Source organism: Balaenoptera acutorostrata, chromosome 1, assembly GCF_949987535.1.
Source record: "Balaenoptera acutorostrata chromosome 1, mBalAcu1.1, whole genome shotgun sequence".
Taxonomy (NCBI): Eukaryota; Metazoa; Chordata; class Mammalia; order Artiodactyla; family Balaenopteridae; genus Balaenoptera; species Balaenoptera acutorostrata.
In genome coordinates this window covers 114,248,242-114,275,194 of record NC_080064.1, presented here as the reverse complement: position 1 = coordinate 114,275,194, position 26,953 = coordinate 114,248,242, and the positions used below count along the sequence as shown (strand labels likewise).

General features: G+C 46.4%; 2 protein-coding genes across 7 annotated transcripts in view; one reads left to right on the top strand and one right to left on the bottom strand.

Moving 5' to 3' along the window:
• Positions 1–20,407, top strand: part of GON4L (gon-4 like) — a 90,050-nt gene extending 69,643 nt beyond the window's left edge. For 4 of the 6 annotated variants that reach the window (XM_007171902.2, XM_007171897.2, XM_057542711.1 and 1 more), the window contains 13 exons: positions 3,047–3,163; positions 5,054–6,757; positions 7,330–7,585; positions 8,219–8,403; positions 9,299–9,496; positions 10,720–10,863; positions 15,371–15,514; positions 15,617–15,736; positions 16,917–17,030; positions 17,595–17,805; positions 18,656–19,283; positions 19,376–19,478; positions 19,885–20,407. In XM_007171902.2, coding sequence (XP_007171964.2) covers positions 3,047–3,163; positions 5,054–6,757; positions 7,330–7,585; positions 8,219–8,403; positions 9,299–9,496; positions 10,720–10,863; positions 15,371–15,514; positions 15,617–15,736; positions 16,917–17,030; positions 17,595–17,805; positions 18,656–19,283; positions 19,376–19,478; positions 19,885–20,034 — 4,074 coding nt within the window. In that variant the 3' untranslated portion in view covers positions 20,035–20,407. Of the gene's footprint in view, positions 1–3,046; positions 3,164–5,053; positions 6,758–7,329; positions 7,586–8,218; positions 8,404–9,298; positions 9,497–10,719; positions 10,864–15,370; positions 15,515–15,616; positions 15,737–16,490; positions 16,597–16,916; positions 17,031–17,594; positions 17,806–18,655; positions 19,284–19,375; positions 19,479–19,884 lie in introns of those variants that run through there. The other 2 variants (XM_057542713.1, XM_057542726.1) reach the window with 2 other exon arrangements.
• Positions 20,408–20,409: 2 nt separating this feature from the next.
• MSTO1 (misato mitochondrial distribution and morphology regulator 1) lies at positions 20,410–24,639 on the bottom strand. Its single transcript, XM_007171896.3, has 14 exons — positions 24,481–24,639; positions 24,235–24,370; positions 23,662–23,731; positions 23,491–23,566; positions 23,174–23,228; positions 22,949–23,087; positions 22,665–22,782; positions 22,453–22,587; positions 22,193–22,345; positions 21,772–21,903; positions 21,514–21,698; positions 21,181–21,285; positions 20,979–21,091; positions 20,410–20,677 (listed from the first exon to the last, which is right to left on the bottom strand). Exons 1-14 carry the CDS (start codon positions 24,562–24,564, stop codon positions 20,463–20,465), a joined length of 1,716 nt encoding a protein of 571 aa, XP_007171958.2. The 5' UTR covers positions 24,565–24,639; the 3' UTR covers positions 20,410–20,462.
• Between the last annotated feature and the right edge of the window lie 2,314 nt (positions 24,640–26,953).

Genomic DNA, 26,953 nt, shown 5'->3' with positions numbered 1-26,953 from the left:
CACGTGGGCTTCAGTAGTCGTGGCACGCAGGCTCAGTAGTTGTGGCTGGCAGACTCTAGAGCACAGGCTCAGTAGTTGTGGCGTACAGGCTAGTTGCTCTGCAGCATGTGGGATCTTCCCGGACCAGGGCTCGAACCCGTGTCCCCTGCATTGCTGGTCGGATTTCTTTCTTTCTTTTTTTTTAAAAATTTATTTATTTTATTTACTTATTTTTGGCTGAGTTGGGTCTTTGTTGCGGTACGCAGGCTTCTCATTACGGTGGCTTCTCTTGTTGTGGAGCACGGGCTCTAGTCGTGTGGGCTCAGTAGTTGTGGCTCGCAGGCTCTAGAGCACAGGCTCAGTAGTTGTGCACAGGCTTAGTTACTCTGCGGCATGTGGGATCTTCCCGGACCAGGGCTCGAACCCCTGTCCCCTGCCCTGGCAGGCGGATTCTTAATCACTGCGCCACCAGGGAAGCCCGGAGTCAGATTTCTAACCACTGCACCGCCAGGGAAGTCCCAAGAATTTTGTTGCTTTTACTTTTTCTCTCATTCTGTCTCTCATTTTAGGCTTTTACCTTTAATAATTTCCTTTCTGTTGTTTTCATGGGGATTCAATAGGGAACAAACCCAAATAGATGTGTTTAATCTGCCTGTCTTAACAGTAAGTTACCCCTTAACTCTTTTTGTTTTTTAATAAATTTATTTATTTATTTATTTTTGGCTGCATTGGGTGTTCGTTGTGGCAAGCAGGGGCTACTCTTCCTTGCGGTGCGCGTGCTTCTCATTGTGGTGGCTTGTCTTTGTTGTGGAGCACAGGCTCTAGGCACGTGGGCTCAGTAGTTGTGACTCACGGGCTCTGGAGTGCAGGCTTAGTAGTTGTGGCACACAGGCTTAGTTGCTTCGCGGTATGTGAGATCTTCCTGGGCCAGGGATCAAACCCATGTCCCCTGCATTGGCAGGTGGATTCTTAACCACTGCACCACCAGGGAAGTACCCCCTTAACTCTTTTTTTTTTTTAAATAAATTTATTTATTTTATTTATTTATTTTGGGCTGTGCTGGGTCTTTGTTGCTGCGCACGGGCTTTCTCTAGTTGTGGTGAGCAGGGTCTACTCTTTGTTGCAGCGCGCGGGCTTCTCATTGCGATGGCTTCTCTTGCTGCGGAGCATGGGCTCTAGGCGCGAGGGCTTCAGTAGTTGCAGCACATGGGCTCAGTAGTTGTGGCTTGAGGGCTCCAGAGTGCAGGCTCAGTAGTTGTGGCGCACAGGCTTAGTTGATCTGTAGCATGTGGGATCTTCCTGGACCAGGGCTCGAACCCGTGTCCCCTGCATTGGCATGTGGATTCTCAACCACTGCGCCACCAAGGAAGTCCCCCCCCTTTAACTCTTTAACCTATGAGAGTGTGGATATTATCTCCACAAAGATCTCGAATATTTCCCAATTGGCTATCCAGTGGATACTTTTCTGCTCTTATCCTATTTAACTTTGCAGTTACATTGATACTTTGATAATGGAGTTCACACATTCCTTCTTCAGACTCTTATCTCCTGTGATACCAGGACTTTTACCACAGGCTGCTCTTTCGTGAACTCTTCTTCCCCTGCTCTACCCTTAAATGTCAGTGTTCCACAGTAAATTTGCAGTGTGTGGTCTCATCCAGACTGATGATTTTTGGTGTTGTCTGTCTCTTCATGATTTTCAAATCTGTGTCTTTGCTCCGGGTTTCTCTCCTGAGCTCCGGCTCAATGAAGTCACCTGTTTAAAGGAATTCTTAGGTAAGTTGCCTCACTGATGCCTCAGACTGAACTGTGTCTCCCTCTGCACCCTCCAGTGTTTCTCCACTGGCACCACCACCAACAGCTAACTCCCCTCCGTCCAACTTACCCCTTCTTGGATATGTTCTTTGTGTATGACATTACCGTCTAGCCATTTTCTCAATCCATAAACCTAGGAGTTATACTCGACTCCTTCTGCTTGATCACTGCCGTCTGTCTGTCTGTCACCAAGTCCTCAGTTTTCTTACTCCATTTCCTACTCTGTTGCCCACTGCCTTGGTTCAGGCACCTGAATTAAGTTACACCTGCATTAATGCGGTAGTTTCCTAACTGGTGTCTCTAATTCTGGCTCCATTTATTCCATTCTTCAGATTGCTGCCATAGCCACCTCTATCTAATCCTTCAGCCTAGAGTTGAGACTGCTTGGCATGGCACAGAAGGCCTCTCCTGCCTACCTCTGACTTGTCTTCTGAAGTCTCTTTGCATTCCTTTAGTTGTAGCCAGACCGATCTCTTTGTGGTTCCTTAAACACATTCATGATTCTGAAAATGAATTATATTCTGCCCTCCCCTGCTTCATTTAGCAAACTCTGTTTCTTTAAGATTTTTCTATAGTTGCACCTGCTCCAGAAAGTTCTTTCATTTTCAAGTTTGAGTTGTGTGTCATTTTTTGTGCACATCTTTATACTTTCTTACACAGAATGTCATTATTGGTTTCTACTTGACTGTCTCTCCCACTGATCTCTAAGCTCCTTGAGAGCAGGGATTGCTTCCTTATTTGTATGCTCAGCTTGTAGCACAGTGCCTGGCGCTTATTGTCAGTGTAAGTTCAATTCCCCTCTTCATTCACTCTTAAAACTGAACTGTCTCAGTCTTGCTGTTCTTCTTTCCTTCCCTTCTAATGTCCTTTGCACCATTATTTGCTTAAAAGGAAGCTTCCATGGGCCAGAATAAGGATTAATAAGGCACTCTCACTGCGGCTGCTGAGCAGGAGCAAATTTTAGATAAGATGACTCTGACCACGTGCTTCCTTTTCTCTGTGACCTAAACTTTTCCCTTCCTGGTGACCAGAATGGAGCGCATCATAAGATATTGAGTAATGATAAACTATTTATTAATTAGAGATTAGCTTAATTTGAAATGCAGAAGCAGTCAGCATATGCTGTTCATGGATACGTGTATATGGATATGTATGTGTCTGTCTCAGACTGCCGCCCACCACACTCCCTACCCTGACAAAGAGCAGTGTTTCTGGAAGGAATGTGACTCATGCTTAATTTCTTCATGCTCAGTTTTATAGGAAGACCAGACAGCTGCCCATCTTAATGAAGTGCTGTGAAGAGATCCAGCCACATCAGTGGAAGCCACCTGTAGAGAGGGAAGAACACCGGCTTCCATTCTGGTTAAAGGTACAGCCCTTCTCCTCAAAGTATGTCAGAAGTAGAAGGTCACTAGAAACCCGGCAGAAATGTCAAAGGCTACTTTACACCTCTGATACTTTAGTTGTAGAACTAGGACTTAAATCTTCTTCAGTTACCGTTCCTCTCCCACTTCTCCACCTGATTCTATAACCTTTTAAAAATAGTGGTTAAAATGCTAGTTTCTTAAAGGAAATTCAGAGCAGAGTTTCTAGAGTATATAATTGGAATGTAGTCTTTTTAGAAATATCTGATATCATGCAGAAAAATCCTTCTTAAAGAGATGTCTCAAGACTGTCCTGGAAAGGTACCTAACATCTAGAAAGCCCAATTATTATTTTTTTTTAATATGTTTATTGGAGTGTAATTGCTTTACAATGGTGTGTTAGTTTCTGCTGTACAACAAAGTGAATCAGCTGTATGTATACATATATCCCCATATCCCCTCCCTCTTGAGCCTCCCTCCCACCCTCCCTCTCCCACCCTTCCTCTCCCACCCCTCTAGGTCATCACAACGCACCGAGCTGATCTCCCTGTGCTATGCAGCAGCTTCCCACTAGCCATCCATTTTACAATTGGTAGTGTATATATGTCAGTGCTACTCTCTCACTTTGTCCCAGCTTCCCCTTCCTGCCCTGTGTCCTCAAGTTTGTTCTCTATGTCTGCGTCTTTATTTCTGCCCTGCCACTAGGTTCCTCATTACCGTTTTTCAGATTCCATATATGTGCATTAGCATACGGTATTTGTTTTTCTCTTTCTGACTTACTTCACTCTGTATGACAGACTCTAGGTCCATCCACCTCATTACAAATAACTCAGTTTCGTTCCTTTTTATGGCTGAGTAATAATCCAGTGTATATATGTGCCACATCTTCTTTATCCATTCATCTGTTGATGGACACTTAGGTTGCTTCCATGTCCTGGCTATTGTAAATAGAGCTGCAGTGAACATTGTGGTACATGTATCTTTTTGAATTATGGTTTTCTCAGGGTATATGCCCAGTGGTGGGATTGCTGGGTCATATCGTAGTTCTCTTCTTAGTTTTTTAAGGAACCTCCATACCGTTCTCCATAGTGGCTGTATCAGTTTACATTCCCACCAACAGTGCAGGAGGGTTCCCCTTTCCCTACACCCTTTCCAGCATTTATTGTTTGTAGATTTTTTGATGCTGGCTGTTCTGACGGGTGTGAGGTGATACCTCATTGTAGTTTTGATTTGCATTTCTCTAATGATTAGTGATGTTGAGCATCCTTTCATGTGTTTGTTGGCAATCTGTATGTCTTCTTTGGAGAAATGTCTGTTTAGGTCTTCTGCCCATTTTTGGATTGGGTTGTTTGTTTTTTTGATATTGAGCTGCACGAGCTGCTTGTATATTTTGGAGATTAATCCTTTGTCAGTTGCTTCGTTTGCAAATATTTTCTCCCATTCTGAGGGTAGTCTTTTCGTCTTGTTTATGGTTTCCTTTGCTGTGCAAAAGCTTTTAAGTTTCATTAGGTCCCATTTTTTTATTTTTGTTTTTATTTCCATTTCTCTAGGAGGTGGGTCAAAAAGGTGTGATTTATGTCATAGAGTGTTCTGCCTATGTTTTCCTCTAAGAGTTTTATAGTGTCTAGCCTTACATTTAGGTCTTTGATCCATCTTGAGTTTATTTTTGTGTATGGTGTTAGGGAGTGTTCTAATTTCATTCTTTTACATGTAGCTGTCCAGTTTTCCCGGCACAATGTATTGAAGAGGCTGTCTTTTCTCCATTGTATATTATGGCCTCCTTTGTCAAAGATAAGGTGACCATATATACGTGGGTTTATCTCTTGGCTAGAAAGCCCACTTATTTTTACCAAATTCTGGCATGTGCTAGATCCGAGTGTTCTTGTTCCCAATAGGCCAGTCTGCCGTCCATCCAGGAGGAACTGCAGCGCATAGCTGATGATGCCAGAGAGGTAGGAAATGTGACTGGAACCACTGAGATCAACTCAGACCCAGGCCTAGGAAAAGGCAGCTCGGAACTGGGGAGCGAAACTCGGTACCCATTGCTGCTGCCTAAGGGTGTAGTCCTGAAGCTGAAGCCAGTTGCCAACCGTTTTTCTAGGAAGGCCTGGAGACAGAAGCGGTCATCAGTCCTGAAGCCCCTCCTTATCAGACCCAGCCCCTCTCTCCAGCCTAGCTCCAGCTCTGGGAAAACACCAGCTAGGTCAACTCAGTCAGAAGCCCCTCCGAGCAAAATGGTGGTCCGGATTCCTCACGTGATCCAGCCGGCCACTGTCTTACAGACAGTGCCAGGTGGCCCTCCACTGGGGGTCCCTGGGGGTGATAGTTTTGAGTCTCCAACAGCGCTGCCTACTACGCCCCCTGAGGCCAGGACCAGCTTCCCTCAGCCTGAGCCCCAGACCCTGCTCTCCTCTGCCCCTGTGCCCAAGGTAATGCTGCCCTCACTTGCTCCCTCTAAGTTTCGAAAGCCATGTGTGAAACGGAGAGCCTCAAAGAGAAAGGGGGCCAAGGCCTCTCTCTGTCTGAAGCCTGCCCCCCTCATCCACCCCGCGCCTGTCATCTTCACTGTTCCTGCCACCACCGTGAAGGTTGTGAGCCTTGGCAGTGGCTGCAACGTGATCCAGCCTGTCAGTGCGGCTGTGGCGCAGAGTCCTCAGACCATTCCCATCACCACCCTCTTGGTTAACCCGACTTCCTTCCCCTGTCCGTTGAACCAGCCCCTTGTGGCCTCCTCCATCCCACCCTTAATTGTTTCTGGCAATTCTGTGAATCTTTCTGTACCATCTACCCCTGAAGATAAAGCCCAAGTGAGTGTGGACATAGGTTGCCCTTTGGCTGAGGGGAAAAATGCCTTTCAAGACCTAGAACCCAAATTAGAACCTCAGGAGCTATCTCCTCTCTGTGCTGCTGTCTTCCCCAAAGAGGAGCACAGCCCAGGGCCTCCACCAGCAGACAGAGTGTGCCAGGAACAGTTGTCAGAGAGCAGTGCCTATGGCTGGACTCTTGTGAAAACAGAGGAGGGGAGGCAGGCTGCAGAACCACTGCCTCAGGGCTTTCAAGAACCTCTAAACACTTCCCCTGAGGATTTAGAGGAAATCATTAAGATGGAACCTAAAGACCCTGGGGAGGACATCTCGGGTGGATCCCCAGAGCAGGACAGCTGTGATGAAATCAAAGAAGAACACTCTGTGGAATTGGACGCTGGCTTCACAAGTGAGGAGTCAAGCGGGCCTAGAGAGGTGAAGAAACAGACGGTCCTACAACAGGAGGAGGAGAGGAGTCAACCAGCTAAAACCCCTTCAGCTTCTCAAGAGCCTGCTGATGAAGGAAACTCAGGAGATGTGAGCAAGGGGTCCCCAAGGACTGCTTCAACCTCCACTGACCCTGAAATGGTGCTTAGCAGCCCCTCAGGGAAGCCCGAAGACTTATGCAGTGTTGATGGTCAGTCAGTGGGGACCCCAGCTGGGCCAGAAACTGGAGGAGAGAAGGATGGGCCAGAGGAAGAGGAAGAAGAGGACTTTGACGACCTTACCCAAGATGAGGAAGATGAGATGTCATCAGCTTCTGAGGAATCTGTGCTCTCTGTCCCGGAACTCCAGGTGAGAGTTGGGGACTGTTCTCCAATATTTTGTGGACTCAGTAATAGGTTTAATTTATTGATAGGCCACCTGCTTGCTTTTTGCACTATAGATAGTCCTAAAATCATTTTTGGGGGTTGAGGTGAGAGGAGAGGGAAAGAGTGAAATGTTACTTATTACATTTGACTTAAACTCATTTAAACATTAAATTGAATCACTTGAGCACAATTTAAATGACCCAAAAAAAAGAGATCATAAGTATAGACCCTGGCAAAAGAAAATTATCTTCAGGCTCGACCTTTCAAAACACAACTGCTTGGGAATTCCCTGGTGGTCCAGGGGTTAGGACTTGGCACTTTCACTGCTGGGGCCTGGGTTCGATCCCTGGTCGGGGAACTAAGATCCTGCAAGCTGCTGAGCGTGGCCAGAAAAAAAAAGCAAAAAAAAAAAACCCCCAACCGCCCCCCCCAAAAATCTGCTTCCCACCCCCCCCATCAGTTAATTAACCTCAGTTTTCTCCTGAAAAAGTCTGTACAGTCAGCACCTGGTGAGCCACTATAGCGCTCTTGAATACTCTTTGGGGTGTTTTGCAGGAAACAATGGAGAAACTGACTTGGCTTGCATCTGAAAGGCGCATGAGTCAGGAGGGTGAGTCTGAGGAAGAGAACTCCCAGGAAGAGAACTCTGAACCTGAGGAAGAAGAGGAAGAAGAAGCAGAAGGAATGGAAAGCCTGCAGAAAGAGGATGAAATGACAGACGAAGCCATTGGAGACCCTGCTGAGAAGCCTCCTACCACCTTTGCCTCCCCCAAGACTGCTCCAGAAGTGGAGACCAGCAAGTCCCCACCAGGTGAGTTGGACAGGCCTGAATGGGGGCGGGTCTCAGGTGGCCTCATTGTCTCAGGGACACGTGCAGAATAGCTAGCTTATAAAACAGGTGCTAGTTTCCAGAGGAAATCCTCTGGATCCCCCCTGCCACTCACCCTTCCCCCAGACAGATGTTTAACCTGGTGCCATTGCAGAGAAGAGACGCTCAGAAAATTTAAATTTGACTTTCATCAGCTGCTAGATTTGTACTCAGTTCATGCAAGTTTTTATACTGGTTCTTAATTCATCTGTCATGCATGAGGCCAAGAGTTATGTTTATTTCAGAAAGCACTGCTTATTCCTCACCAAGACATAGTCTCTTGAGAGCCCAACATCAGACCATACTCACTCTTTTTAGACTCCCATTTTCAATATGCAGTAGCCAGGTATCTCATTATCATGCTAGTTGGTGCAGTTATGCTGCCGACCCTGCATAGGTTTGACTTGACGGGGACAGACGTGCCTCTCGTAACATTTTTCCAACAGCTTTTCTCCCAAGTTACTACATAATATCGAATAGGATTTGGATGCGGGGGGATGGTGTGTGCATGGGGTGGGATGGGGAGAGTCGAGGTTGCAGGGACAGAGAGACAGTTGTTTTCACATGTGCTCTAAGGAGAGAACATCAAAGCTGCTGGAAAGGGCCGGAGCAATCATCGAGTTCGCAACAAGCGGGGCAGTCGGGCCCGGGCCAGCAAGGACACCTCCAAGCTGCTGTTGCTGTATGATGAGGACATCCTCGAGCGAGACCCACTCAGGGAGCAGAAGGATTTGGCCTTTGCTCAGGCTTACCTGACCAGGGTAGGCAAACGCTGCTTCCTGTTCCTGCCAGTTGCTTTCAGGGAGACTGCTTCTGTTTCAGGGGAGGTGTTTTTAAAATGAAGTATGCTTTTCAGGCTGCACAACAGCCTTCTATGCCTCTGCCTTTGTTTTCCTGGAATTACCAAAAGAACTGTGTGAGAGAACTACAAGGGCACTGACTTCAGTCCTAAGCAGATCTATTATTACTGCCTTAGCATATTACCCCTCTATTGCCAAGAAATGGGGGAAAGGTGATGTCTACCATCATCAGTGAGAGGATAGGCTAATAAGGACCTTTACTGAGCCCTTGCTTGAAAAGAAAAACATTTGGTACACTGGCCAGAAAGTGGGCCTCAGTGATCTTGAGAGTCATGAACCGACCTGTTGGTGGCAGTGGTCCCTATCTCATTCTTTTGGTAACCACCTGCTTCCTTTATACCCCCAGCAAAGTGGAGTACTAGTGGTGATAGTCATGATTTTTCTTGTCTCCTAATATTTTACTAACATTCCTAATTTATGTGTTATTTACCCTCAGATGGTACCGTGCTGAAATATACATACCAAGCACTCCTTATATATCTCAGTATCAAGCTGAAACCAGGATGGAGAGGTTAGGGGTGTGAGCTAGAGAAAAGCTTACCTGGTATTGTGGGTAGGGCTCTGGTTCCTGGAAAATGAAGGTTTTTCCATCCCCCACTGCCAGAAAAAGAGCTGTGCCTAGCTCATGGCCCTGTGTCTTCCATTAACAGTCAGATCTGAGGACCTGTCAGAGGAGAAGCCTCTGAAGGATAATTCTAGAGCTCTCTAACAGTAGCTCCTCCTCCTCCCTCTGTCCCATTGTTTCTTGTTGGGGCCCAAAGAAAGGGTATTGATGATTGAAAGTCCTCCTGTATAGGTCCGAGAAGCCCTGCAGCATATCCCTGGCAAATATGAGGACTTCCTTCAGGTCATCTATGAATTTGAGTCAAATACTCAGAGGCAGACAGCTGTGGATCTCTACAAGAGCCTGCAAATCCTGCTCCAAGACTGGCCTCAGCTCTTGAAGGACTTTGCTGCTTTCCTATTGCCTGAGCAAGCCCTGGCCTGTGGATTAGTAAGTAGAGGGGCAAAGACAGCACACGAAGATTCTTGGGTCAGAGCAAGACTGGGATTGAACAGTGTTGATCAGCACTGTTCCTGTCTCCTGACTGCTTCCAGTCAGATAGCCTTCCCCTAGCCCAAGGTCATAAGAGCCTCCTTCTTTTCAAGAGGTGGTCTTCCCAACTTCTGTTCTCTCATTTTCTTTACATGTAAAATGAGGGGGTTTTTCCTTTGTTTCTGGTGGAGACCTTAGGTAAATCATATGCCCTTTGCTTCTCACTGTTGTGAAACAGGCATTCATTCAACAAATATTTATTGAGTACCTACTATTTGTCAGGCAAAGTTCTAGGTACTAGGGATATAGTAATTATAAAAGACTAAAATCCTCGCCCTCATGGAGCTTAATGTTCTCATGGAGCTTATGTTCTCATGGGGAAAGTTAGGTGATAAACAGTAAGACATATATATTGTAAATATATATATATATATAATAAAAATGATAGTGTATATATAAACAGTAAAATATATATAATGCTTTATAGTGAGAATGTTGCAGTTTTATACACGGTGGTCTGGGAAGGCCTGTATGGTAAGGTGACATTTGAAATGTTGGAGAGTAAGTGTCTGAACATGAGGAATATCCCACTAGTTCTGGGTGTCTGTCAAGATGGATAAACACAGGAATAAAGGATATAATGAGATTATTTTGAGAGTCTTAAAGCAGTTAAATGGTAATGGTATGATTATACATAATCTTCTCTTCCTGTATTATTATGCGGATCAAATGAGTATATATGTGAAAATTCTTTGTAAACCGTGAAATGTGTCTGATCTCACAATCCATGAAACAGTAAGCAATTTGAGATGTTTAACTCTTGAATCTTTCATTTACATCTTAGTTTTCTTGGGTTGGTAGACCCCAGTGACCCAAGGTGGATAGATGCTAGAGTCTTTAAAAAAAAAAAGATCTCACAGGGAATTCCCTGGTGGTCCAGTGGTTAGGATTCGGCGCTTTCACTGCCAGGGCCTGGGTTCAATCCCTCATTGGGGAACTAAGATCCCACAAGTTGCGCAGCGCAGCCAAAAAGAAAACAAAATGATCTCACAGTTGTAAACCAGAGCCTTGTTATTCCCCGTGCCCCTAGCATATTTTTCTTGCTTCTTATGCTTAGAACCCTCAAGTCCTGCTCACACTGTACAGATGACTCCTCTTTTGCCCTCTTTCCACTCTTGTAGTTTGAGGAGCAGCAGGCTTTCGAGAAGAGTCGCAAGTTTCTTCGGCAGCTGGAAATTTGCTTTGCAGAGAACCCCTCACACTACCAAAAGATTATCAAGGTCCTCCAGAGCTGTACAGACTGCTTGCCCCAGGAGATCACTGAGGTATTCTTTCCTGTCCTGCTTCCTTTCCATTGTCACCTGGGCTTTAGGCCCTTCATTCTCCCTTCCCTAACCTATTCCATATCCTCTTGCTTCTGAGCGGTGGACTTCATGGAGGGGATGAAGAAGGCAAGGAATTTTTAGGCTTACCTAAAGCATAAAGCACTGGGGTGGGGTGGTTGCCACCTGAAACCAAAGCCTGACTGCTCCTCACAGGCTTAGGAATGCCGTAAGTGCCCTGGAAGGGAAGTTTGAGGAAGGAAGTGATGGTCTGGGTGGGGGGTATGGGGAGGAGTGGGTTGCTTCCTTGCTCTGCCTTGAGTTGGTGCCTGAGCTGGAGATCAGTAAGGCAGGGATAGAGAGTGGTGTCACTGGGAATCAAACCTGTTAATAATACAGGCATCCCTAGCCAAGACATGGAAGCAACCTAAATGTCCATGGACAGAGGAGTGGATAAAGAAGATGTGGTATATATATACAATGGAATACTACTCAGCCATAAGAAAGAATGAAATAATGCCATTTCCAGCAACATGGATGGACCTAGAGGTTATCATAGTAAGTGAAGTAAGCCAGACAGACGAAGACAAATATCACGTGATGCCGCTTATATGTGGAATCTTGGGAAAAAAAAAAAAAAGTACAAATGAACTTATTTACAAAACAGAAATAGATCCACAGACATAGAAAACAAACTTATGGTTACTAAAGGGGAAAAGGGGGCGGGGGAGGGATAAATTAGGAGCTTGGGATTAACATATACACACTGTATAAAATAGATAACCAACGATGACCTACTGTATAGCCCAGGGAACCATACTCAATATTTTGTAATAACCTCTAAGAGAAAAGAATCTGAAAAAGAATGTGTGTGTGTGTGTGTGTGTGTAAACTGAATCACTGTGCTATACACTTGAAACTAACACAACATTGTAAATCATCTGTACTTCGATAAAAAAATATACAGGCATACCTTGGAGATATTGCAGGTTCAATCCCAGACCACTGCAATAGAGTGAATATTGCAATAAAGTGAGTCACACGAAGTTTTTGGTTACGCAGTGTATGTAAGAGTTATGTTTACACTATACCTTAGTCTATTAAGTATGCAGTAGCATTATGCTCTAAAAAATTTACACATGTTAAGTAAAAAATGCTCACCATCTGTAAATCAACTGTACTTCAATTTAAAAAAAATGCTGGGCTTCCCTGGTGGCGCAGTGGTTAAGAATCCGCCTGCCAATGCAGGGGACATGGGTTCGAGCCCTGGTCCGGGAAGATCCCACATGCTGCAGAGCAGCTAAGCCCGCAAGCCACAACTGCTGAGCCTCCATGCCACAACTACTGAAGCCCGCACACCTAGAGCCCGTGCTCCACAACAAGAGAAGCCACCGCAATGAGAAGCCCGTGCTCTGCAATGAAGAGTAGGCCCCACTCGCTGCAACTAGAAAAAGCCCACACACAGCAACCAAGACCCAACGCAGCCAAAAATAAATAAATTAATTTAAAAAAAATGCTAATCATCATCTGAGTCTTTAGCAAGTTGTAATCTTCTTGCTGCCGGAGGGTCTTGCCTCAGTGTCGATTGTGCTGACTGATCAAGGTGGTGGTTGCTGAAGGCTGGAGTGGATATGGCAGTTTCAAACAACAAGGAAGTTTGCTCCATCGATTGGCCCTTCCTTTCATGAATGATTTCTCTATAGCCTGCAATGCTGTTTGATAGCATTTTACTTACAGTAGAACTTATTTCAAAATTGGAGTCAGATGTTACAAAACTACAGTAGTCAACACAGTGTGGTCATGTGCACAGATTAATGGATGAGAATAGAAAGTCCAGAAGCAGACCCAAATATATATGGGAATTTGATATTTGATGAAAGTGGCATCCCAAACTAGTGGGAGAAAAGATGGGTTGTTAAATAAATGATGTTGACATAACTGGGTAATTAACTGAAGGAAAGAAAAAAAATCAAGTTGGAACCCTACCACATTTATACCAGAAAAAATTCCAAATGGATCAAAAATGTAAAAAAAAAAAAAAATTGGAGTCAGTCCTCTCAAACCTTGCCACTGCCTTATCAACTAAGTTTATGTAATATTATGTAGTATTATTGTGCAATAGTCTAAATCCTTTGTTGCCATTTCAACAATCTTCACAACATCTTCACCAGGAGTAGATTCCATTTCAGGAAACCACTTTCTTTGTTCATCTGCAAGAAGTAACTCCTTATCTGTTCAGGTTTTGTCATGGGATTGCAGCAATTTAATCCCATCTTCAGGCTCCACTTCTATTTCTAGTTCTCTTGCTGTTTCTACCACATCTGCAGTTACTTCCTCCACTAAAGTCTTGAACCGCTCAAAGTCATCTGTGAGAGTTGAAATCAACTTCTTCCAAACACCTGTTAATGTTGACTATTTTTACCTCTTCCCATGAACCACAAATGTTCTTAATGGCATCTGGAATGGTGAATCTTTTCCAGAAGCTTTTCAATTTCCTTTGCCCAGATCCATCAGAGGAATCACTATCTGTGGCAGCTGTAGCCTTATGAAATGTATTTCTAAAGTACTAAGACTTGAAAGTCAAAATTACTCCTTGATCCATGGGCTGCAGAATGGATGTTATGCTAGTGGGCATGAAAACAACATTAATCTTGTTGTACATCTCCATCAGAGCTCTTGGGTGACCAGGTGCATTGTCACTGAGCAGTAATATTTTAAAAGGACTCTTTCCTGAGCAGTAGGTTTCAACAGTGGGCTTAAAATGTTCAGTAAACCATGTTGTCAACAGATGTGCTTTCATCCTGGTTTTGTTGTTCCATTTAAAAGAGCAGAGGCAGAGTAGATTTAGCGTAATGCGGAAGGACCCTAGGATTTTTGGAATGGTAAATGAGCATTGGCTTCAACTTAAAGTCACTGGCTGCATTAGCCCCTAACAAGAGAGTCAGCCTGTTCTTTGAAGCTTTTTAAAAAAAAAAAAAAATTTTTATTTATTTATTTATGGCTGTGTTGGGTCTTTGTTTCTGTGCGAGGGCTTTCTCTAGTTGTGGCAAGCGGGGGCCACTCTTCATCACGGTGCGCGGGCCTCTTAATATCATGGCCTCTCTTGTTACAGAGCACAGGCTCCAGACGCGCAAGCTCAGTAATTGTGGCTCACAGGCCCAGCTGCTCCGTGGCATGTGGGATCTTCCCAGACCAGGGCTTGAACCCGTGTCCCCTGCATTGGCAGGCAGATTCTCAACCACTGCGCCACCAGGGAAGCCCTTCTTTGAAGCTTTGAAGCCAGGCATTGACTTCTCCTCTCTAGCTGTGAAAGTCCTAGATGGCATCTTCTTCCAATAAAAGGCTTTTTGTACACTGAAAATCTGTTGTTTAGTGTAGCTACCTTCATTAATTATCTTAGATCTTCCAGATAACTTGTAGCTTCTACATCAGCACTTGCTTCTTCATCTTGCACTTTTATGTTGTAGAGATGGCTTCTTTCCTTAAACTTTATGAACCACCTCTTCTAGCTTCAGAATTTTATTCTGCAGTTTCCTCACCTCTCTCAGCCTTCATAGAACTGAAGAGAGAGCCTTGCTCTGGATTAGGCTTTGACTTAAGGGAAAGTTGTCACTGGTTTGATATTCTGGTTTGATCTTAGACTACAAAAACTTTCTCCATATCAGCAATAAGGTTGCTTTACTTTCTTATCATTTGTGTGTTCACTGGAGTAGCACTTTTAATTTCCTTCACTAACTTTTCCTTTGCTTTCACAGCTTGGCTAACTGTTTGGCACAAGAGGCCTAGCTTTTGGCCTGTCTCGACTTTAGACATGCCTTCCTCACTAACCTTAATCATTTCTAGCTTTTGATTTAAAGTGAGAGATGTGCGACTATACCTTTCACTTGAACACTTTGAGGCTTTGTAGGGCCTAAGTGTTCAACTGAAATTGGCCTAATTGTCTCAGGGTATAGGGAGTCCCAAGGAGAGGGAGACAGATGGGGGAACAGTCGGTCGATGGAGTAGTCAGAACACATACAGTGTTTTATCTTTTAAGTTCACTTCTCATATGGGTGTGGTTCATGGTGCCCCCAAACAATTACAGTAGTAATGTCAAAGATCACTGATCACAGATCGCCATAATAAATATAATAATAATGAACAATTTTGAAATACTGTGAGAATTACCAGAATGTGACAATGAGACATGAAATGAGCAAATGGTGTTGGAAAAATGGTCCTGATAGATTTGCTCGACACAGGGTTGCCACGAACCTTCAATTTGTAAAAAACACAGTATCTGTGAGGTGCAGTAAAGCAAAGACACTAAAACGAGGTCTGCCTATACCCCTGCTTTGTAGGCAAGTAAGGAGGGAGAGGAAGTTTAAGAGTTCTTAGTTATCAAAGAGAGGCTTCTGTGTGTCTCCCAGTTAACTAGGAAAGTAGAACCCAGAAGTATGTGGGATTGATTTGGAATGGTGGCCTAGAGAGGCTCTGGAGACTTCATCTTTCCTTCTGCAACTCTCTCCAGCTCAAGACACAGATGTGGCAGCTCCTCAAAGGCCATGACCACCTACAGGATGAGTTCTCCATCTTCTTTGACCATCTGCGCCCAGCAGCTAGCCGTATGGGTGACTTTGAAGAGATCAATTGGACTGAGGAGAAAGAGTATGAGGTACAGGCTGTGAGGCTGCTGTAGGGTTGTGAAGGGGGAAGGCCATGTGTAGGAGGGATATCTGCCCAGAGTCTGTGTTGAGTGGCACCAACTCCTCCCCAGTTTGATGGCTTTGAAGAAGTGGTACTGCCTGATGTGGAAGAGGAAGAGGAACCTCCCAAGATACCCACAGCCTCAAAGAACAAAAGAAGAAAAGAGATTGGGGTCCAAAATCATGATAAGGTACACCAGGTTGTTGGGGATTATCCATCTTTCATGAATCAAGCCTAGAGTTTTCTGTCTGAGTGGTCCTCTGGCTTAGGGTGGTGCAAAAGCCTCTGTGATCTGAGGCAGTCATGGAGCAGGAACCAAAGGTCAGGCTGCTGTGGACATGCAGAGCCCATGGGAAGAACGGTGCAGCTGCTGAAGAGGTCCCACCCATGATTGCCTCATTAGAAGGATCTGTTTCTCTAGCTCAGAGCTATTTCTCTTGTCGTTGGGTCTTCTTCCTTTCTGTTCTTGTGAAAAAATAGAACCAGGATTCCTCATTTTAATAATAATGACAACAGCTAATACTGAGCTGTGTTCCAGAGTATCCCGTGTCTCTTGTATTTTACATGGACGGTTCACTCGTTTAACTCTCACAATAACCCTATGAAAAGATTGCTCTTGTTTGCATTTTATAGAAAAGGAAACGGAATTGCAGAGAGGGGCCATTGCCAGGGTCTCATGTTTAATCAGGGGCAGTGCTAGGATCTGAGCCCACGTTGTCTGGCTCCAGAGTCAGCTTGTACTCACTGCTGTCTATTGCTCTTCAAGAAGTAGTCTTTTTAGTCCATTTCCCTTTACTACATGTCTTGCTTATACTCTTTCTTTGGGAAAACTGCTTCTTAGTAGCTGAATGACCTTGGGCAATTTATTTAATCTCTCTTTGTTTCAGTTTCTTCATTGTCAGTGGGGATAATAATGGTACTTATGTCTTGGGTTTGTTGAACAGAGAGTATCATTGAGTGAGCCTTCCATATGTACAAAGCCCTCTCTCAAGGGGATTGGAGGAGAGGGGAGAGCTCAAGGCACAGGGAGACAGAAACAAAGACAGACGAGTGAGTAGATCGTATCTCGTGAGGGAGCTCTCCAGTGACTTTGCCTCAGATTATGTTTCACTTAAATATTTCTTGAAACATCGGGGCAATTGGGATATGTCAGTCTTTGGGTCATTTACGGATTGTTTCAGGGATTCATAGTAGGCTTTAATTGAGTTTGGGCATTGATTTCCCCAGGCAACGTGAAGAGATGATGTATAATGAAAGAGAAAGGAAGCGGGGGAGGGGGTCAGGGGGCGGGCTTGTTCAGATGGCTCACTTAGCTCCCTCTGTTGGTACCAAAAATGCTTGGCAGTTAACCAAGCCCAAGTGTCTCCTAGGAGGCTGAGTGGCCAGATGGGGCCAAGGACTGTGCCTGCTCCTGCCATGAGGGAGGTCCTGACTCCAAGATGAAGAAGAGCAAGAGGAGAAGTTGTAGCCACTGCAGCAGCAAGGTGAGGAGGGAACTGGTACCAAGGGGTATCGGAGCTGCCTAGGCCAACCCCCAGGTTGCCTTGCTGTTTGGGGTATTGTTTGCTACCACAGATGTGTACCTTATTGAATTCCTAAAAAGATTACATGTGGATAAGTAATATGCTGTACACATACACATTAGTGTGTGTATGCAAAATAAATAGAATCTTTAAAAATATATGTATAATGGATTTTGCTTTTTAAAGAGAATCTTGTAGGTGAAGCTTTTGGAATAGAGAAGAATCAACCAGTTCATATATTTCCCTCTTAGATTTTTTTTTTTTTTAATGAAACAAACCTGTGTGAGGAAATAGCCTAAAGGTAATGCTGGTTCTCTAAAGTAGGATTGGTTGGCAGCAGAAATACAGTCCTTGGTTAGAGGACTGGTAGAATCCAGCCCTCTTTTTTGGGCCATTTAAAATTTTTGGAGCAGGCATGCATGTTGGTTGACTTGCTGAGCATCATGGCAGGGTTGATCTTCCTTTGGTCGGCCCCTAAGACAAAAAAGGTCCAGAGACCCTTGACCCAGAAGGCCATCCCTGCAGGTCTGTGACAGCAAATCCTACAAGAGCAAGGATCCCCATGAGTTGGTGGGCGGCAGCCCCCACGGAGAGGCCAGTCCTGTGCCTGGTGCTAAGGAAGCCGGGCAGGGCAAGGACGTGATGGAGGAGGAAGCCCCAGAGGAGCGAGAAAGCACTGAGGCAACCCAGAGCAGGACTGGCAGGAGTACCAGGAAGGGAGAGACGCCTGTTCCAGGTGAGTCATCCAGCTGCCCAGCCAGCCTTGCTCCCTTTACTTCTGTCTCATTCGCACATACTTCAAGCAAGAACGTCTTTGAGCCTGGATAATATTAGTCTTTTCAGGGATGGACTACCACCTCTTTTACTAATAAACCAGTAGGAAATCCTTACTGTCCAGCCTTAATTTTCTTTCCTGTGGCCTCAATCCTCTTGCAGAAATAAGAGTGCTACAAATCAACACGATCCAGCATTTTCTTCTTTTTTTTAAAAAAAATATAAATTTATTTATTTATTTTTGGCTGCGTTGGGTTTTCGTTGCTGCGCATGGGCTTTCTCTAGTTACGGCGAGTGGGGCTACTCTTCCTTGCGGTGCGCGGGCTTCTCATTGCGGTGGCTTCTCTTGTTGCGGAGCACAGGCTCTAGGCGCACGGGCTTCAGTAGTTGTGGCTCGTGGGCTCTAGGGCGCAGGCTCAGTAGTTGTGGCTCACGGGCTTAGTTGCTCCGTGGCATGTGGGATCTTCCCGGGCCAGGGCTCGAACCCGTGTCCCCTGCATTGGCGGGCGGATTCTTAACCACTGCGCCACCAGGAAGTCCCAGCATTTTCTTCTTGTGTTCCCATTCCTGAACCCCTTCCCCTTGTCTCCAGATCCTCTGTGGTCTGCATTCTAAAGCCTCAGCCATTCTCAGCTTTGGCAGTCGGACTTCATATCTTTATATAAGCGACCCTAGCCCCCACCCTCACCTCACTCTTGGACCTTAGAACTTTATCATGGTAGCTTGCCAGAGTGACCGCGTGGTAATTTGTAGTCCTTAGATGCATTGTGACCCTGTCCATACCCTTAGATCCTTATTTTCCTCCTAAACAGGATTGGCAGCAGGGAGCACTTTGCTGTCTCCTCAAGAAGTGACTTTTACAGACCAGCTCCTCCTCGATGGCCCACCGCCCTGCTCACCAGAGACTCCTCGGCTTCCCTCCAAAACCGGAACTGTGCTGTGCGCTGTTAGGAGTAACCAGGCTGGGCCTGAGGTTCTCTCCTGCCCCATGGCATCCCCCAGACTTCAGGATGAGGGCGAGGGCCATAAGCCAGGGCGTGAGTCAGAGGCTTCCATGCTGGTCTGGAACGCTTCAGAAGCTGAGAAATTGTCTGGAACCGTTGAACCCCCTGCTTCCTTCCCGAGTCCTGTTTCCTCAAGGACTGGAGACTTAGGGGGGAGACAGGTGTCTGGGAAACCAGATACTCAGGAGAGCTGGCTGTCTTCCAGTAGAGCTGGGGTGACAGCGGACGGGGTGTCTCCTGTCCATGAATCTTCTTCATCAGGAACTGACACCTCAGAGACTTCTCCCAAAGCTCCTAGAGGAGGTTTGGCTAAAGACAATGGAATACAGGGCAGGGGTCCAGTGGGGGAGCCGCAGACGAAGGCCACGGAAGCTACAGTGTGTGCCAACAACAGCAAGGTCAGCTCTACGGGGGAGAAGGTTGTCCTGTGGACAAGGTAGGTGGGGATGGATGTGGGAGCGTGTTTGGAAAGTGCATGGAACACACCCATGTTACTGATTCAGATTAATTGCCTTATGTGGATTCCAGGGAAGCTGACCGCGTGATTCTGACCATGTGCCAGGAGCAAGGAGCACAGCCGCAGACTTTTAGCGTCATCTCCCAGCAGCTGGGAAATAAGACCCCTACTGAGGTAAGTAGGGGAAACCCTGCTAGAGCTTCAAGCTCCAGAGGAACCAAGGAAAGGAAGAGGACAGGTTGGCCAGCTAAGAGGTGATTGGTGATTATAAAGGTCTGCCCTGAGGAAGACCTTGACTTGTCAGCGCGGTTAGTCGTGGCTCTAGAAGAGAGAGGGCATTGAATTTTGAGGTAGAAGCCCCAGGGATTGCATTCTAGTTTTGTTTTTAGAAGGAATGTGACTTTGGGCAAAATGTTTAGCCTTTTAACCCGAGTTTCCTTGTCTATAAGGAGGGCACAGCCCTCACCGCCTTACTGTGTAGAACAAACGAGATTGTTCAGATTGGGATATAGTGCTTAGTAAATGTTAAAATGTTACTAACTTAAGAAAGGTGAATGCAAGCCTCCTCCTCTCCTCCTAGGTTTCCCATCGTTTTCGAGAACTCATGCAGCTCTTCCACACAGCCTGCGAGGCCAGCTCCGAGGATGAGGACGATGCCACCAGTACCAGCAATACAGACCAGCTGTCTGACCACGGGGACCTTCTGTCTGAGGAAGAGCTGGATGAGTGAGACCCTGGGAGCGTGAGGGTGTCATCTGCACAGGATCGAATCCAACAGGCACCCTGATCGGGGGAAGGGTGGCTGTACTTTGCTTGTAAAACCCTTGAGCTCAGTATGAGGAGCTGGGGGAGCAGGGGGCCAGGGACAAGGACAATGGCAGGCTGGGGTTGGATGGCCCTGCCATCCTGTGTGTCTTTTATGGAGACCTTAGAAATCTACGTTGTAAAGAGCATTGAGGGAGAGTGCAGCTCAGTTCCTTTTCTGTGTGTTTTTTTATTTCCTTTTTTGTCTGGTGGTACATATTTATTGTTGTGTGATCTGATCACAGTGTTTCTAAATGTAATAAATGCGTATGTTGGTGTAGCCAGTCCCAAGACACTGAGCTCCTGCATCCAGCAGTTTTTATTGTAAGCTAGCTCTTTCCTTTTCTTGGAGCTTTAGTCCAGGAGGCTGTTGCCACTCTGGTAGCACTGGGCCAGGCTGCGTAGCTCCTGCAGCGTCTCCTCTAGGTCATCCTGTTCCACTCCAGCGTCCATGAAGCTGGCCCAGCGCCGCAGGTCGACTCTGGCGAGATCTTTGGCCAAATCTCCCAGGGTCCGGTTCAAGGATGAAGAGGAGCAGAGGGCCCCGAGCACTGGGATGCTCTCCACCGCTGCGGAGGGAGAGAAACGGGAGCCCTGTGAACGGACCACTGTCCTACCCTTGGGACTCTGTTGCACACACAGGGAAGTCTGGGCCTCTGGTAGACTTGATTGTATAGTAAACTCAATAAGTTTCGTGTGCTCTCCCCTTTGTATACCAGCACCCCAGAGGAAGAACACTTCGCTCAGGAGCCACAGAGTGAATAAAGGCGCGTCAAACTGGGAATTTCCAAAGTACCTTTATCCAGTAAGGGTTATAGTAAAACTCTCCCATGCTTGAAAACCTCTTGGTTTTCTTCACCTCCTACATACCTGCCCCTGTTGGGGGACCATCCAGAACCAAACCCTGCTGGCTGAGGCTTGAGGAGAAGAGGTAGGGGTAAGGAGGAACCACCTTACAGGGAGTCAGCAGCAGATGAGAAGAGCTGTGGGGCAAGAGGACAGCAGCTGAGTGAGAAAAAGTCAGGGGAGGTCGGAGGTCTGGGAGGAGAGCAGGAGCAAGCATTATACTGACCTCCTGACTCTAGGCTGCTGCTGCTGCAAATACTGGGCCAAGACTTCTTCCCCGGTGGTGCACGCGTGGAGCAGGGAGGGCAGAGGTGTCCCTGGGGTGAGCTGACTGCCAGAACAAAGCCAAAACCACCTTTAATCTGTGGCAGCATGAATGAGAAACTAGGACTTAGGTTCTCGGGCCATCAGCTGGATCGGGATGCTCACAGTCTTTTTTTTCTTTTAAGCGGGCCAGAGGGAAGGAGAGCAGGGCAGTGCCATTAGAATATCCAGACGTATGAGAAAAGGATGTGGAACAAAAGTCTGACAAGGGCTCCTAAGGACCACCAGCCCTCACCTGGTGTGGCATGCTGTGTCTAGACCCCTCAGCACCACAGACTGGGCAAAGCAGCATGTTCCAGAAGGGTCCCCACATGCAGACAGTGGGGTCCATGGGGTGGCCTCTCCAAGCTGCATCAGCGTATCAGGGAGGGACTGGCTTGGAACTAAGGGGAAGGGGATGGTTGCTCCTGCTGTGACCACCTAAAGATAAGGAAGAAATCAAGTTATAGAGCTTTTTCTCAGCTCTGACCCATCTCCTCACAAAGCTTAATACCTTTTTCCCAGAGAAGTTCAGCATATCAGCCAGATGAACCATGGAAACTGGCGAGGAGCATAGGCGATAAGGAACAGTGACCGTGTCCAGGGCTGTAGCCAGGATGGCGCCACAGTGGAAGGGCAGAGCGGCCTGTAAAGAGGATACAGAGAAGAGCACTTGGCCTTCTGGGTGTGGAAAAGAGTGTGGAGGCAGAATAGTAATGGCAGAGAGGCCCCCCGCAGGCTTTGGGACAAAGCAGGGGTGTGTTTGGCCCAGGGCTGGATAAGCATAGGACAGGAGGCCACATCAGAGCCGAGTTCAAGCTGAGGCTTCAAGAATAGAGCCAGTAGCAGATAAAGGCTGACTCGGCGAGCGCGTGCGTGCGTGTGTGTGTTGCCCTGTCACTAGCTGCAGTCAGAACGAGAGCATCGAGCCTTACATCATATTGCAGGTGAGGGAAGTTGACAGGTGGCTCAGGTTGCAGCCCCAGGCTCCCACCCAAGGATAAGGGGCAGACCAGAGAGCTGTGAGCAGACAGGTGCACCAGACCAAAAGCTGTGTTTAACAGACGGTAGATGTTTTTCTGGGGCTCCTGGTGAAAGAAATGAGAGTAGTTTGTTTTAAGCAACTTTCTCACTGGGCTATCCTCATTTCTCCCTCCTTACCCTGTGACCGTTTCTCCCCACAAGAACTACTCACCCTGAGGCGGTACGGACCGGGGAGCAGGCCCCAGGTTATTATTCCCCGCCCTGAATACTCGTCTTGTAGCAACTCTGCGGCCTTGGCGCCTACCCCAGAGAAGCCATTGTGCAGGTCACACAGGATCTGGAAGCCCTGGAGAGAGGTGAATGGCGAAAGTCGGCAGGATGAGGGGAGTTTCTACCCAAGTGCCCGCCACGCCACGCAGCTACCTGTAGGTAGTCGCACTCCTCCACGTAGAAGTGCAGCCTGTCCTCCAGCTCTTCCAGGTACTTGGGTTCCTTCAGGATACTCTCCCCTTGGCCAAAAGCCTCCAGGCGACCTGTTTCCCTGCCATGCATAAGCACAGTCCAGGATTTACAGGACTCCCCCACTTCCATCCCTCCGCCCAAGAGCTCTTGTATTGGAGAAGGGCAGGGAAGATGGCCTCAAGAGCCTCATCCAACATTAGTGGGGACCCAGTTTCTTGCCTCACAGCCTCTGGGGCCCTCCATACCCATCATGGTTGTACTTCTGAATCATACAGATGCTTCGGGGATGGAGATGGACTCTGAGAAAGTCTGACCAGACTCTGATGCTGCCCTCTGTGGGGATAACTGGTTTTGGAGTTGCAGCAGTGGTGAATGGTGGGGGACCTGAAGAAAAAGCAGAGGAAACGTACCTTTCTCCATGTTCCTGATCTGCCCCATTCCCCATTTTGCAGTATCTGGAGAAGTCTCACCTTTGCCATTGGGAATGGATTTGACCCTCCAGATACCATCACTATTCAGCACTCCCTGGGAGGGATGAGAAAATCTACATTTAGGTCCAGGCCGTCTAGACGCAAAAGTTGATTTATCCTCCCTGATTTTGCTGGCCACACCCTACAACCTCCTTTCCGTTCACGTACTCACAGTCCTTTAGTAGGAGAAAAAAGTGCTTTTCCTCAAAATACCATCCTAGGGCATTTAAGATGGCTAAAATTCTCTTTTTCTCTGCCCCAGTGGAGGCACTCTGGTTGTAGCACTGCGCTTAAAAGTTCAGGGCAGAGGCCCTCACCTCTGCACTCAGGAGGTCCTGGAGATAAGGGTTCTTGGGATAGAGTTCCTCTTTGTGTGTGGTGAGCTTCCCTTGCCTGAAAGAAATTGGAGATTGATCTTAGTGTCAGTTTCCCTGAGTTCTCCAGCTTCCTGTGCTCCTTCCCAACTCCTCTCCAAACATCACAAGTACCATGCTATTGCAGCATCTAGCTGTTTGTCCCTGTAGAGTCCACCTTCTTGTTTTAGGGAGCTCAGACTACCTGTACAAAAATAACAGACAATGTTAGGTAAAGCCCTGTCCCTCCCATCGTTCAGCTAACCTTCCTCTGATCACCTGACAACCTGCTGTCATCATCACTCCAGCACTTGGCCCTTCCAAGCTTTCTTGATTAGACATGGGTTGAAAAAAACTCTTGCCTAGGAGAATGTAGATTCCATCCTTCATTTCCCAGCTTAGTCCTTAGCTTTGGGACCTGGGCAAAGACCACACCCAGTGGTTCTACGGGAGCGCCACAGTTCAACATCTCACTGTGTCTAGGGACAAGTAGCCCATTCCAGAGATAGCTCTTGAACGGAATAAAATTTTGCTTTCTTGCATCCCCTCAGGTGTTGGCATACTGTGGTTAGCTCTCCCTATGGCTCCTCATCTCTGGTCCTTCAGCCTAGTATAGTCGGGGTCAAGGATCTTGAAGCGAACGGATGCTAGAGACTCCACACGTGAAGGGGAACACCGGGAATTGGCTGACTCCAGCCACCACCTAACCCTTCAGATCCATGAGTATGAGTCTCGGTGTGTAAGTCTCTTGGCCGTGTAACGTCCGGCCGGTCCGGTACAGGACGTCGGGGCACAGCTCTCCCGGCGGTTCTTTGGCATCGGTCGGCCTGCACAGCGCAGCATCCTGGGGAGGCACAGAGGAAGGACTGGACTCGGGTGGCGAGAGGAACAGGCCGGAAGCAAGGACTGGAGATCCGGAAAGGTTCAGCTGAGGCAGCCGTCCAGAGACCTTACCTGCTGGTTCCACCAGTGCGCTCCCACGAAACCCGCAAAATGTCCCAACTGCAAAGTGAGCACCTCCCGGGCCCCGCCCGCCATGCTGCGCGGCTCCGCAGGGTAGCACAGCCACAGCCTGCCCACTCGCTGCTCCTTGCCGATTGGCTCAGCAGGCTTGTGGGTGGGGCCTTATTCCCGGCGTCCTATTGGCCCATAAACACATCCTTTCCCATAGGATAAACGATTCGTTGGGCTTTAATGACACCGCTCCTCATACCCCGCCTCTTCCTGGCGTGGAACAGTCTTGCTTATCAGTCATTGTTGTCGAGGGGTGGGGCACAGTGGCGCAGACCGGAAGTTTTGGGCACTAGGGCTCAAGTGCCATGTTGGAGCGTTCTTGGCGCTGGGTTCTTTGCATCCCCCGTGGGGTCCCTGGCGCGGCTCACTAAAGATTCTCCTACCTACTCCTACCTGACGGCTCTTGCAGCTGTTGTGTCTTTTTTCACAGGATACTTCTGCTGGCTAATAGCGACTCAGGCAAAAAATAAAACCTTGCCAGAAAACTAGACGCTACCCTAAAGCCTCACGTGTCCTCTCCTTCCTGTCCAAAACTCACAGCCTTCCTGACTTCTAACCCTGTGGACTGGCTCGGTCTGTCTGTCTATCTGTATCTATGTAATGTAAGTCAATCAGAGTACATATTCTTTTGCGTCTGCCTTTTGCTCAATATTGTTAACTTCTTCCCTGTTCTTGCATATACTTATAGTTCATTTTCATTGCTTCAGAATACCATTGTAGAAATATACCTCAAATGATCTACTCTGATAATAGACTTTGGAATTGTTTCCAGTTTGGGGCTATTAGGTGCTACAGTTAACATTCTTGTGCATGTGGACATGCACACATTTCTGTTGTGTATATACCTAGGAGTGTAATTGTTGAATCATAAGGATGGGTATGTTTGAATATGGTAAATAACACCAAACTTTTCTAAATTTACCAATTTACAGTTTCACCACCAGTGTAGGAGTGTTTTCAGGTGATGTTCCATAACCTTGGCAACATTAAAAATTTTTAGTCCATATCATTGGTTTTAGTTTTCCTGATTATTAGTGAGACTGAGAGCACCTTTTTATGTTTATCACCATTAGAATAGCCACTTTTGTGAAGTGCATGTTCAGGTCTCTTGCCCATTTTTCTTTTGGGTCATCTCATCCATTTGTAGGAGTAAGTACTTTATTCTGAATACAAGCCCTTTGTCAGTTACTTGTGTTGAAAATATCTTCTCCCACTGAAGTATATTAACTCTCCCGCTATGATTGTCTATCTCCTTGTAATTTTGTCAGTTTTTATTTTCTTAGGCTATGTTATTACTGCATACTACTTTACAGTTTTATTTTCCTGATGGACTGAAACTTCCACCATTATAAACTATCCCTCTTTTTCTCAAATAATACTGTTTTACCTTAATATCTACTTTGATAGTAATATAGATGAACCAGCTTTCTTTTGGTTAGTGTTTGCATGGTGTATCTTTTTTTGACTCGCAACTTTGTCTCTTGAAGACAGTATACTATATGCCAGAAGCAAACACCAAGATGGGATTATACATGCATGTGCTTTATTGGGGAAATGCCTGTGTGGGGACATCTCAGGAAACCAGAAGAGGCTGGGAGAGTCTCAGACCTTGATGAAGGTATGAACCCGGTGAAGAATAGAGGGAAGGAAGAAGTCTGACTGCAGTTTTTTTTTTTTAACACCCTTATTGAGGTATTATTTATATACAGTAAATGATATTGAGGTGTCACTTACATCCATCTTAAGTGTATGATTTTGTAAATAAAGAGTTGTGCAGTCATCACCACAATTCAGTTTTAAAGCATTTACATCATCCCCAAAAGATTCTTCCTGTGTGATTACAGGTAAACCCTGTTCCTACCTCTAACACCAGGCAACCACTGATCTACTTTTGCCGTTATAGATTTGCCATTTCTGGATGTTTCATATAATCATATAAATGTATTTTTTTGTGTTTGGAGTCTCAGCATAAGGTTTTTGAGTTCCCATGTTGTAGTATGTATTAGTATTTTGCTCATTTTTGGTTATCCGTTTACAAGTTGATGGATATTTGGATTATTTTTACTTTTTAGCTATTATGAATAATGTTGCTATGAATAGTCTCATGCTGCTTGAACACAAGTCTTTGTGTGGACATATTTTCATTTCTTTAGGGTAGATACTTAGAGGTGGAATTGCTGGGTCATGTGATAACTTCGTGCTTAACATTTTTAGGAACTGCCAAACTGTTTTCTGAAATTATATTTCCATTTTATATTTCCATTGGAAATGTTCGAGGGTTCCTTTTTTTTTCCCTGTGCCCCGCAGCTTATGGGATCTTAGTTCCCTGACAAGGGATTGAACCCAGGCCCTTGGCAGTGAGAGCACTGAGTCCTAACCACTGGACCTCCAGGGAATTCCCATGGAGGGTTCC

Excerpts from the sequence above, each read along its gene's own strand:
- MSTO1 (XM_007171896.3), bottom strand. The coding sequence starts at position 24,564 with ATGGCGGGCGGGGCCCGGGAGGTGCTCACTTTGCAGTTGGGACATTTT. Across the intron at positions 23,732-24,234 it reads CATACTCATGGATCTGAAGG|GTAGTCTGAGCTCCCTAAAA; the intron begins GTTAGGTGGTGG and ends ATTTTTGTACAG. Across the intron at positions 21,904-22,192 it reads TCCCTCACCTGCAATATGAT|GCCGCTCTGCCCTTCCACTG; the intron begins GTAAGGCTCGAT and ends TCCTCTTTACAG.